Below are 13,748 nucleotides of genomic sequence, written 5' to 3' on the forward strand. Positions count from 1 at the left end.
TGATGAAAATACAACTTTGACAATGTTATGATTGGAAAATTATACAAATCTGTCATGGATGATCCAAAAACACTTTAATTAATAATTTGGACACATATTTCGCTAACCAGGTATATACATGGTTATAGAGGATGGATATTAGGCTGCCGTCAATTTTTTTTTCCGGCACCTTAAAAAATCCTTCCTTTAAACAATAAGAACAAAGAAGAATAAAGAATGAAGAATTTTTTTTGTGTTCTTTTTAGAAAAAATTCTCCGTACTTTTGAATTGGTCTTCTCGTTGTAGTCTAAGAGCTAGTAACGTTTTCGAGAAAGTATTTTAAGACGTCTGATTCTTTAATATATATTTTACTATGCTCTCTGGAACAGCATGCGGCCCGTCTGGCTGCCGATATCCGTTGTGTTCACTACTGCGCATCGGAAGAAGATCCTATATTTTTTTTAATTTAGTCCTATAAATTCGAGTATTGAATATAAAACGAACGTGTCTCCATAGCGCAGTGCGTACAGTTTCCGACTACGAACCGAGGATTCAAATCCGAGGAGTTCGAATCCGGGTCAGGGCAAAGACTTTTTTATTTTATTTTCGTTTATATTCTAGTATATCGTTTCGTTTATATTCTAGTAGTATTAAATAATTCTGGTGATTAAAAAAAATATTTAATACTTTACTATCAGAATATAAACGAAAATAAAATAAAAAAGTTTTTGCTCTGACCCGGATTAGAACTCTGAATCCTCCGTTCGTGGTCGGAAACTCTACGCACTGCGCTATGGAGACATGTTCGATTTATATTCAATACTAGAATTTAAAGGACTAATAAAAATATTGGATCTTCTTTCAATGCGCAGTAGGGAACAACGTTTACCGGCAGCTAGACGGGCCGTATGCTGTTCTAGAGAGCATAGTAAAAGATATATCAAAGACCTAGCTAGCTATCAAAGCTGCTAGCTCTCGTACTATTGATTATTATTGTTATTCTCGGTTTGAAATAACTATGACAATGTCCTCCAATAAAAATGCAAGAAAAATTACTTCCTAGCACACAACCAGAGGTTTGTATTTCTTAGCTTTAAATCAAATGTTTTTTGGTGTTTCCACGATCCTTACCACTTTTTTTCTTGCTAGCTCGTGCGTCAAGGCTCGTGTCAGGACAGTGTGTGTCACGGCTTTAAATTTTTACTCGCATCGCGCGTTTCACTTCAAATTCACTTCAAAAGAATTTTGTTAAAAGGCAAAAAAGGGTGTTGACTTATTACAAAAATATGCAAACGCCTCTTGCAGTAATTAAAAAAAAATATGGTATTGTAAGTAAAATCTTCTCTTATTTTATCTCATCCCAATAAACCTCCTTTAACAACGAATAGGACAAATGCAACAAGCATCTCCGGGCTATGCTGTTACATTCAAATAAGAAGAATCGTTTCTAGCTGAAGGAGATATCGATGTCACTGAATAATCGTGAGTAGAAAATCAAGTAGAACAGCAGTTTGGGTGTATCGCTATGCACGAGAAGTATGCTGTGTACTATACTCTGTAGTATCACCTTACATATTGGAGTAGAGAACAGCATTGAATTATTAATGAACAATAGATTTGTATAATAGATTATGTAGTAAGTGCATTTCATTTGATTTAAAAAAATTTTGAATCGGCAGAAATCAAAAATTTTTGCTATGTATTTTACACAGTCCTGGTTACAGTTCATCTTGATCGCATTAAAATAATATTGAAATGATGACTTTGTCATTTTAGTTTCTTGCTAGTGCAGTTATTGATATTATTATGTGCACTGAAAACTAGAAAATAATAATAACAATTAGGTATTTTCAACTTCTAGTTCAGAAATATTTTAGTACTAGGCAGAATAGCTTTTAGGCATATTAGACTAAAATAAAAACGTGGGGCCCCTCTGAAATCCTACCTATGGCAAAGCATACCTTTATACTTTGGTAGATCATGAGCTCGGCCTTCGCTGGTGAAGCCGCCACGGCTGGTTATTGATTGTCAAAATCTCCAGTTACGATTATAGTAAGTCGATGCAATCCACACTTAGTATAGAAGAAAGTATTACAGCAATAGTTAATGGGCCCCACGTTTTTATTTTAGTCTAATATGCCTAAAAGCTATTCTGCCTAGTACTAAAATATTTCTGAACTAGAAGTTCAAAATACCTAATTGTTATTATTATTTTCTAGTTTTCAGTGCACATAAGATAAAACCGTTTAATTTAAAAGTTTTTACCGATTTTTTTTTTGTTTGTTTTTTTATTTATTGTTTCCATGTTGTTCCCACGAGTAATGGACATTTTAACGGTCGACCCCCCCAGAGGTCCAGTAGAGGGGCAAGGATATAATATACAACAAGAGGCGCCCAATCTTGAGGGAAAACGCTTGCGACATTACATTTTTAGCCACCCTAATGCCATACAGTCTTCAGCACGTTTTAACCTATTACCTTAACTTGGGTGGTAAAGCTACCGCTAACTACGTAGGCACAGCTAATCACCTATTTTTTTGTATCTGTCCTTCTAACGTCACACAATCTTGGACACAACTGTTCTGGACACGACTACTCATGCCCTCACCTAATACGCCATTTTGTAACGACGTCCATCTTGGATTTTAAATTTTGTCATAATCACAGTATTCTACTAGTGTAGCCCTTTCATTTGATACCCATATTGAGGGGGTTGTGGAAAAATATGAAATCCGCCATTTTGTACCGGCGGCCATCTTAGATTTACAATGTTATTGATATTACTATATTGTATTGTCATCGAAACTAAATGTGTGTACCAAATTTCAGATCAATCTGACAACAGGAAGGTACTTAAATTTCAATTTCTAATTTTGACCCAAATAAACAAACAAATAAATAAATACCGTACGGGTCGAGCTAAATAAAACCGTTTAATAAAACACTCAGGTACGAGGTTTGTGTGATGTAATGTTGTTTTTGGTAATAAAAATTAAGTGAAAAAATCGACAATTTCAAATATTAATAAATTTACCGAAAAAATGTTATTGCGTAAAGGAGGGCGTAATTACGTGGTTGGTTGTTCGGTACAATAACATTCAATAATTTAACCTTTCCCGGATATTCAATTTACCCGAAACAACATTTTATAGCATCACAGTTTCTCACACCGATTTGATCGAAAGCAAAAATTAATTCAATCAGTTCGACGAAACAAGTGAGTAAACAAAGTGTCCATCACATAATCAAAAAATTAAATAGACATACCTATACTATGAGAGGATAAAATATAATTTGCAATATTAATGGTATACTCTTTTTTTAATCAACTAGTGCCTACATTTTTTAAGAATATCTTCTAAAATTATAATTATGTACCTTCAAAAAATGTTGTTATAACCCCATAGTCCAAGAGCTGGCTACATAAAAAACTCTTATCATCGTTACATGGCTAATTTTTCTTGTGGCGTATTTTTTATCACCAAAATATCCTCTAGCCGTCAAATCGCTCGACTTGCATTACTCTTCAATATCTAAAGGTTCATTTGTGGATCTAGTATGGATTCCTAGTCATGTGGGCATAAGACATAATGAAGATGCTGATAAGATTGCTAAGAATGCGGCGAACGATGGAGATTTTATACCATTTGCATTTTCTATCTAAAAATTTAAATTTCTACATATATCCACAATAAAAAGTGGTATTCAGGCAAAGTGGGAAGTAACAGGAGATTCAAATAAACTATATGAATGTAAACCTCTTCCAATCAATAAAAATTCTTCCAAATTTCTGTAGCTCGGTCACTATCCAGAAATGAAGAAGTCATTTGGAATCAGCTCAAGTTGGGTCACTGCTTTTTCCCTCTTTCCTTCCTTTTAAAAGGCGACCCCCCGCTAATAATACCCTTATTCATTAACTTAGGACAATGTATGTATGTATATGTAAGACAATCATTTGGTCTGAATGGCGATCTGGCTTCCGTTCTTGATGCTAATAATCTACAGTCTTTGTTCCAATTTACTAGGCCATCGGGTTCGTGTTCATTAATATAGTTTAATTTAACTTTAATTTGACCAATGCCGCTAAATGACTTAGCGACTGATACGGCTTATACAAAATCCTTCGTTCCTTCCTTCCTTTTTTTGTGAAGTACATATTTAAAAATAAATCATTTTTTTTTAATTTTCAAACTTGAACTGGGTTATTTTGGACTTATTTCGAGAAAATATGTATCTTTTCAGTCCTGTAAATATTTGCACTTATTTAAGACTCACGCTGTAGAGTAATATCGCGCTTCTGATGAAAAAAAAAACTGTCTGAAACTGTCTGCCTCTGATTTAGCTACGATTTTTTGTCTGCTGATTTGCCATACGGCTTTTTAAATAAATAAAGGCAGACATGACAATTTCAAAAAGGCTACACAAAAGGATACTTTACAAGAAAAATTAGCCATGTAACGATGATAAGGTGTTTTATGTTGCCAGCTCTCCGTCTAATAGTTATGTCTCTACTAGCGAAACCGGTGCGTAAAATTATGCTTGCTACCGTAGTTGAACTCATCTTAAAGGTTTTTTTAGCTGTAATGGAATAATAAGTCATAATGCCAAGTTAGACCTTCTGAAGATATCTAAATATTTACTTTTAATTTTTTTTAGAATTTTCGTTATAGATATTTTTTTTAAAGAATTACAGAAACTTTTTTTCTATACTCGCTATTTAAATCCGTGTATTTGTATATACCGATTGTTTACTATATTTTCCGATGGTAGTAACCCCAGCGGAGAATGTACCATGCCTATAACGAAAAATAAACAGGTAATAACTATATTATGAAAATATCAAAAAACAAGTTTGTTTCTAAAGAAAACTTTAATCCAATATAAACATACAAGGAATATTTTCATACATTTTCCATGGGCATACTACGTAAAGTAGGTATATCGACTTTTCCATGTGGAAATATCTAGACGTGAAAAATAGTTATGGGGCCATTACAGTCTACCGTGTCGAACGTAATTTCCACGATCAGCCGAGAAGAATTTTCATTAATCTTTAAACCTTTACCTGCCCACAAAATAATTCAGCATCGGGGGATAAATTTAGAGAGTTAAAAATGCATCGGTTTAGAAAGTATCTGCACATAAACCATCAACATAGAGTTTTAGTTCGGAATAAATTCTGGATAGAGTAAATGTACAGCTAGTTCGCCATTTAGAGTTACATTACGATCTCTAAGTATATATACTTATTTATATTGTTTCATGAAAATACAATTTATAGACATATGAAAGGAAAAATAACCATTTATTTATTTTAGTTATTTTATTATTTAGTTATTTCACATAATCAGCACCAAAATACTTTTACTTTTAACATTGGACACGCTTTTCGCTGTGTTATAACTGAGCGTTTATATAGGCTTTTACTCGGTTGGTACCGATCAAGTGTCTCGTCTTGCGTTATTCGCAGGCGACACCTGTCTCTACTCCACTGCCTCGAGCAATGGAATTCTGAGCAGGCTCCAACCCCACATTGCCCAGCTGCTTGATTGGTTTCCCCATTGGAAAATCAAAATCAATGCAGCAAAAACCCAAACCTTGTTCGTCTCCGGACGAATGAGGCTCCCACTACCTCCTCCGCTAGTCATAGACGACGAAGAGATCCCTTGGGGGGAAACCGCCAAGTATCTCGGAGTCACACTAGACCGACGGCTATCCTGGATCCCTCATATCGACAAGAAAATTTCTGGTGCCCGTGCCACTTATGCTAGCCTTCATGGCCTCCTCAGCAAAAAGAGCACCCTCTCCCTCTCAAATAAAGTCCTACTGTTCAGAACAGTCATTCGCCCCCAGCTCCTCTATGCAGCCCCAGTATGGTGTAGAGCTTCCGACAGCCAAATCCACAGACTCCAAGTCTGTGAGAACAAAATCCTCCGCTATATCACCAGAGCTCCCTGGTATATACGAAACTCCGACATACGTACTGACCTACGCATCGACCCCATCCCCAAATACCTTCGGGATCGTGCCTTGAAGTTCTACGAGAAAATCGGTACTATCCCCAATAGTACCCTAAAAATCTTTGATTACAACCCCGAGGACTATAGAAACTTCAAATACTCCCATCTTAAAACCATTCTTCTAGACAATTAATTTTGTCCCCCCCTTCTCATAATATAGTCCTCCCATTACCCCACACCCCCCCTTCTTCCCCACATATTAGCAGGAATAATAGCTGACCATTCTTCGGCGACTGATTCCTCGGAGGTGGACTTTTTTTTAGTGGGTATCAACACCGAGTCCCACACTGTCTAGGGGTTATTTCTATGACCGTCTCTCTCGAGATGGTCAGGGAAATGATCACTAGTCGTCTATAAAAGATTTTTCAACCACCCCTCACAAAAAAAAAAAAAAATCTGTTTAGGTAGAGAGTTTCTTCCTTCCTGTTGAAATTATTTGGATGTTTGTGAATTTCAACAGCTTCCCTGACCAGACGAGGATGATATCCAGATGTTGGGCAATGACTTGGGTGTCTTCGAACTGGATTTTGTGGTCACCATCTCTTAGAGCATGTTCTGCTACGGCCGACTTATCTGTTTGCCCTAACCTGCAGCTTCTCTTGTGTTCCGTAAGTCTCGTTCCTACTGAGCGTTTGGTAGTTCCAATATATACGCTACCGCAGGAACAAGGTATACGGTAGATCCCTGCAGAGGATAATGGTACCCTTTTATCTTTGGCTGGTCTCAAGCAGTCCTTTATTTTCCGGGTAGGTTTGTATATTGTTTTGATGTTGTGTTTCCTGAGAACTTTTCCAATCCTATCGGTGACCTGGGAGACATATGGAAGGAAGGCCTTATTAACGGTGTTATTCTGTTCATTGATGTCAAGTCTCCTCTGCCTAGGTGCTAGCGCCGCCTTTATTTCTTTCTCATTATACCCATTAGCAAGGAAGGCGTTATTTAAGTGACTTAGTTCCTCTTGTATGTGTATGTTGTAACTAAGTCATGCTAGCCACTCGTGCTAGCGAAACGTTAGGAAGCAATTCTAACCGACGACGGCCTAAAAACCCAAAAAACCAAATTTCTTCAAACGATGGTCGCGAAAGCCTAAACTACTACAAATTTGATTACTATTTCTGTTCACATAATTATCTTTACATTTATTTATTTTGACGTTCTCTCATGTGCATCTAATTTCCTGTAATATGAGACATGTCTTACCTTATCTTAATAGAGCCATCACAATCATCATCATTTTCAGCTGATTCAACCATTTCCAGTGATGTTCTTACGTATTTAGATACTCTCTTTAGTCGGGCCCATTTTTGTCTATTGTTGGTTATGTGGGACAAAGTTATTCCTGCTAATTTTATAATATCATAGTCCCATCCCAAGTTTGATCTTCCTCTAGGTCTCTTAATTCCTCGTGGATACATTGCTGTAATTTTTGTGATCCATCTGTTGTCTGTCCTTCTTGCCAGGTGCCCTGCTCATTGCCACTTGAGGAATTTGACTCTGCGGATGATATCTTTTACCTGGTTTTTTGTCGTATCCACTCTATTCTTTTACGGTCTCTCTTAGTTATTCCCAGCATATTTCGTTTCATTGAGCGTTGTGCGACCTGCAGTTTCCTTATAATGTCCGTTTTAAGTGTCCATATTTCGCATGCATAGGTCATGACTGCTAGTACACATTGGTCGAATGTTTGCTTCTTTAGATAAAGTGGCGTTCTAGATTTGAATATGATTGAGTTTCTTCTATAAGTACTCAATATGTCTTTTAAATCTAGTTAATATTAGTTGATTAAAAACATATTTTTGATTACCAGATTATTTTAATTTTAAGGATGTAAGGAACACAATAAATTAAGAAATTCATGGTATCACTTGTTTCTTCACATAAAATAAATCATATACTCATAGTGGTAAAGGTAGTTTAGAGCGATGACAGGACACAGAAAACTTGCCAGTGGTTAAATTTAAAGTAGAATTTTCAGGTCAATAAAAAATGTATAGCTAATAAATGTTTGCCTTATAATCATATAATGCCTATCATATATTAATAAATTATGAAAAATTAACTGTTTTTTTAATATGTTTTGTTATTATTAAAATTTTTCAGCTATTCCATATTATTTTATTGATATAGTTATGCAATATTTTTTATTGTAAAATATAATATAAAGAATATCAATCTTTCTTTATCAAATGATACAAGATTTAAATGATGTGCATATTTAATATAAAATTTAAAAAAAATCATATATAAGATTTATAAAAAATAATATTACTTTAGTGAATTAAAAACCTTAAAGTGTGACAAAAAAGTTTTTGTAAATATAAACAGTTATATCAACAAAGAAGAACATTTTTATATTATTGCTTTAAGCAAAATTCCAAAGACATTTGTCAAAATTATGGCCTGCATAATATAACCTACAGTCAAGTTTAGTAATCACTAAACTTGTTGCATTCTAGAATAGAATTTATATTACGACCCTTAATATAAACGAATTATGCCTTGGGACTAAACCATAATTTAAATTAAATGGGTTATGTCTAGCCTATAGACTACAAAGATAATAGCAATACGTGCAACCAAGCTCCAAGCTCTGTTGTAATGTACTATATTATTTTAACAACTATTTATCTTGATTTATATTAATACATAAATAATTTTAAATAATATTTATGACAAATTAAATCGTTTGGAAATAAATAATATGAAAGTGTCTCTCCATTCCCATTTTTTTTAAATTATTTTAAGCACTATTTTAAAAATCTTATTATCAAATATTAAAATATAACACCAAAGCTATTAAGATTTTCAGTTTTATTTATATAAATTTGATAAAACTTAAACTTTCGTAATAAATTCTTCACCTGTATCAAAAGCTTTGATTAATGGTCTTGCTATTGCTGAGATCGTTTTACGGTGAAACAATGTTCTATTAGTTTGAATTGATTCAACTTTGTTTAGATTTCAATTATAAAGTTTACTTCAGTTGATATATTTAATGTCTAAAACAAAGATCTATCTAAAATTGTTCATTATTTTAATACTGGTAATACAAAATATACAAGAAAAGTAATAAAATACATTTGATCCATTTATTTCTGGAAAGGTTTTGAAACGTAGAGCTCTTAAAAAAGTATTTAAATTGGAAGTTATCATTCAACTACGAGGGTTGTCTTTTAAGTTTTTACAAAAAGTGAAACAGAAACGAACACGTTCGAAACAAAGTGTTTTATTGCTTTTCGAAATATTCGCCTTTAAGGTCACTTAAACATATTTCGCCTTTAAGGTCACTTATACACTTTTGCATATGCTCAAACCAATTCTGGGAACATTTTTTTCACTCTGAAGCTGATATCGTAGAAATATGGTTTTTAAAGTCTTCAAAAGTTTCTTGAGGTGATGAAAATCGCTATCCGCGCATTTTTTGTTTGAAAATGGGAACCAAGAAAAAGTCATTAGGTGATAAATCGTGCGAATACGGGCAATGAGACATTAAAACGATGTTTTTCTCCTTCGAATATTCAGTTGTTTGACATGCTTTATGGGAGCTTGGCATTGTCCTAATGAAGAATGATGTGACGTTTTTTGTTCTTTTTCCTTATTTCATCGAAGATCGTTGGCAAACAAACTGTTTTATACCATTTGGCATTAACAGTTATCACAATATTTAAAAAGAAATCGATCCTATAAGTCCAAATGATCTAAGTCTAAGATGATCTAAATCCTGATGATCTAATCCTATAAGTCCTAATCGATCCTATAAATCCATATTTTCATCGTCTATTTCAGTGTTAAATATGAAACACTGGCACTATGAAATTTACTATTTGTCTTACGTTTTTTACTTTATCTGTATTAATTTTCGAAAAATTGGTACTAGTTTATTAAAAAACTATTCGATTTTATAACTAAAATTAAACACTTTATTTCAAGTGTAAAACTAATATTTAAAGAATATTCTTTACTTATCTTTCATTAATATTTAAATGAATGACTTCTAAATTAGATATGATAGATACTATTTGTAACGGCATTATATTTATATTAAGGCTTTATATTTTAGCTTACAAAGCTCTATATAGACAGTTTTTTTCGCTTAACGAATTAATGAAGAAAGTGTCAAAATGGTAATCTTTCAAGATTCAGGCGTCAGGTTTTTTGCGTCAGGTATTTTAGGCTTTTACTGTTTAAAAAGATTACGTAGATCATTAATTCTTTTTTCTCTTACATAAACATTTTTGAAATAAATGATTTATGGATAGTATTAAAGTTATTTTTTTCATTTTAAGTCGCCTAAGAAAAAAATTAACGTAAAAGTGATTAATCGATTATATCTGTGATAAAATTGAGATATGGCTATCTCTGTTTTAACAGTTTTGTTAATTTTTCTGCAGCACTAAAATTTATTATACCTATCGTGTCGATATTTTACAGCTACTCCAGTAGTATATGTTTAGTTATGTTTGTAGCAAATACGAGATGCACTTATCTACAACGAGATGGTATACAAACTTTATTGATGGTAACTTTATTGGTGTATAAGACTTTCTGCCTGGACAGCGAGTATTGTCTCAAGATTTTTCCTCCACTTGACTTCAAAAGACACAAAACACACGTAATAACACGAATCAAAATGTATCATCTTCCAAAATGCAGATATCTGACATAAGTTGACACAAAATTATAACCTATAATTTGGCAAGACTTTGACAAGCCTCAAAAATCTAAAGGCGAGTTCATACGCATCTGCGTCCGTTTGTCGTTCATCGTTCCGTCAAACCAATAGGATTGAGATATGATCTGTCATTTTTGAAATAAACCAATAAAACTGGTTAAAAACAACAACAGACGACGCATGACAGATTTATATTTAAACCCATCCAGAGTTAACTTAAAAAATATTAGCCACTTTTTTTAGTAAAATAAATATATTGGTATGGGACGTCATCTGATTTTCTTCTATCATCGTCTGTCGAAATCTTACCTGAGAAAAAAACAGAATATACTAACCTTACACATCATAATATAATTTTTATCATATATATGATATTCGTGTCGATATTACTTACAAAAGTACTAAAGCTTCAGTGAACTTCAACTACGAGAATTTAATCAAAAAACCGACAAAACTAATTATCAACGAGACCGGAAGAGTTACAATTTCTTTTCCGTGTTAATTTCCCCAACTAGAAACTTTATTAGAAAGCGGAATTGTAAAGGGAAACTCGGAAAAGTTTGTTTACTTTATTTTCGTAACGCCCGCCCGACAGAGTTGAATTAACAAACAATCATAAATCAAAACTTCTCGTTTCTCACGTTTCGGACGACGAGACGTATAGAACAGGCGAATCAGGTGTAAAAATAAGAAAGTTTGATTCTTGTTCTGTACGTAATTACCATTTAGTTCGTATATTTTATTGTTCCCTTGAATAATTAGAAGAAACAAGTAATATTTGAGGGGTTCAGAAGTGAACTGGATCAAGTCCTAGAAGAAAATTATGGAGAAAATGAGAGTTAAAGTTTTTTAATTTTATTTAATTAAAATAAAACAAGCAGGACAAGAAAGCTTGTCACAATGCTTTGTTATATTTTAAATTGTATAATTGCAAACTAAAGTAACTCAAAATACAACTATGGTCATTTTTAAGAATGTTTGTTTATGCTTTTTTGGACTTGCACCATTTTATCTCTGAAAATATTTGAAATTTTAGATATAAATTGGTTCATCGGTACATTCTTCTTCGTTATTAAGAGATTTGTTGACATCACATTGTCTATTAATAGTGTTTTCTTCGATTTTTATAACAAATATGGTGTATAGGCGGGATAAAGGGAAGAAGATCCTTCATATGCTGCCTTTTAGAGTGTGTTACGTTACGTCTATATGAAATAAGATCGTGCAGTTTTATTCAGATTAACAACATGCCATTGATGTAGTATTAGTGAAAATAATGATAAATCAAGCTATATACTTTCAGAATCGATAGAGTCAAACCTTTCAGATGGCTGATAATCTGATTCACTTGGTGCAAATGGTTCAGACATTGTCATCCATTTTATCAAAAAGTAGCTCTAAATTTTAGCACGTGTGTTAAAATTTAGAGCTACTTTTACACAGCGTTAAGTTTTCTAGACTTGATCCAGATCACTTCTGAAAGGAATCGAATCAACAGAATAGTCAGAAATCAAACAGAAACAGACTATAGCTACTTAATGCGTGAAGTTTGACTTGATTCCATTTCTCTACTGGAAAAAACAATATTTTATAAACGTATAAAGACGATTAAATTATCCAATGCGTATTTGCTAGCATTTCCTAGTGAATGTTAACAATCACTGAGTTTTCGACGTTGACTGTAACAGATATACTATTTTTTTTGACACCCTGCATAAATGAATAAAACTTGGTGTGCACGTTATCAAAGACATCAAAATAATTACCAAATTAAATTTATAATAATAATGTATTGCATTCATGTTGAGTAACATAACAAATGTGCGACCACGCCAATGTTACAGTTGAATCTAACCAACAAAACAAATAATAAATTAATATTTAAAATAAATTCTAATACAGATTGTTCATCATTATCGTTTAAAATATTATAAGCGTGATACATTTTATTTATTTCTACCATAATTAATTTCGTTAATAAATCTATTAATATAACATAACGTATAAGCCACGCAAAACGTAATCAACCGTGATTATCAAAGGATCATTAATTAAATGTTTGGTGCCCTAGATTAGCCAATAAATATTTTACGGCAGAGTGAAATTTATTTATTGCAAAATTGCAGAGCTAATGGACAGGTAAAATGTTCAAAGAATTTCAATTTTTATTTTTTTTCCATAGCAACTGTTCAAATTGTCTTATATCTATCAAAAATAGTAGATAAAATAGTACTTTAACCGCAAAGGTAGATTAAATGATAACTTTAACAGCGAGGATAGGTTAAAAACTTTATTTCTTCTCGAACGTTTTTTAATTGCTTCCATTTTTGAAAATTTTTGTATTCCTTTTCATAAGTTATGCGGGATTTAAATGGAAGTAGTTTGGATATGGTCGCCTTAGCTTGAATATCTGTTGGTAATTTACTTATTTCGTTTTGAGCCATTTCTGGCTCCAATTCAATCAGCAATCGACACTAAAGAAAATTAAAAAATATTAACCCAAAACTGACAACTAAAGAGAAAAAATAAACTAAATACAAATAGATAAAAAAAATGTTTTCTCTAAGTAAGTTTCGCTTCCAGGATTCATTCCAGGACAGTAATTCAGTGTTAAAATATAATAATTAACAATGCTTCATATGTGATATTGTTAAGAACTTTATTACTACTTCTCTACAATCTGTTGATATTTTCCCTTTAGTCATAATATCCCAGATTTTCCTTCAAATCTTAGGGGACTGTGTGAAAATTATTTTTCGATTTACCCATCGGAGCGCGAACCGACTTCGCACAGCTCTCCCCCGACGACGACGGTCAGCGAAATAATTGATTTTGTCGACGTTCGACATTTAAATTGTGAATTCATGGACGTGTTATTGAATTTCTGGAATCTCTAATTATTCCATTATGTATTGGCAGATCATGACGACCGTACGATATAAACTGCTGTCCGCTGATGTGGTCGTATATTGCGCGTTAATATCAACCAAATGATTTTTGGTTTAATAAACTGCCCTATATATGAAATACTGGTTATATTTGAAGGAAAACAGCTTTATTAGCTTATTCTACGTGT

The 13,748-nt window shown here is 33.0% G+C and overlaps 1 protein-coding gene across 1 annotated transcript; it reads right to left on the reverse strand.

The window, feature by feature from the left end:
- Positions 1–6,400: 6,400 nt before the first annotated feature.
- Positions 6,401–12,042, reverse strand: LOC115890807. Its single transcript, XM_030911156.1, has 2 exons — positions 11,970–12,042; positions 6,401–6,957 (listed from the first exon to the last, which is right to left on the reverse strand). Exons 1-2 carry the CDS (start codon positions 12,040–12,042, stop codon positions 6,401–6,403), a joined length of 630 nt encoding a protein of 209 aa, XP_030767016.1.
- Between the last annotated feature and the right edge of the window lie 1,706 nt (positions 12,043–13,748).

Source organism: Sitophilus oryzae, unplaced genomic scaffold (assembly GCF_002938485.1).
Source record: "Sitophilus oryzae breed Bouriz unplaced genomic scaffold, Soryzae_2.0 scaffold_926_pilon_pilon, whole genome shotgun sequence".
Classification (NCBI taxonomy): Eukaryota; Metazoa; Arthropoda; class Insecta; order Coleoptera; family Curculionidae; genus Sitophilus; species Sitophilus oryzae.

Bases quoted from the DNA above. Each gene is read 5' to 3' on its own strand.
- LOC115890807 (XM_030911156.1), bottom strand. From the start codon at position 12,042: ATGTCTGAACCATTTGCACCAAGTGAATCAGATTATCAGCCATCTGAA. The intron at 6,958-11,969 runs GTATATAGCTTG...TACACATACAAG, and splicing joins TGACTCTATCGATTCTGAAA to AGGAACTAAGTCACTTAAAT.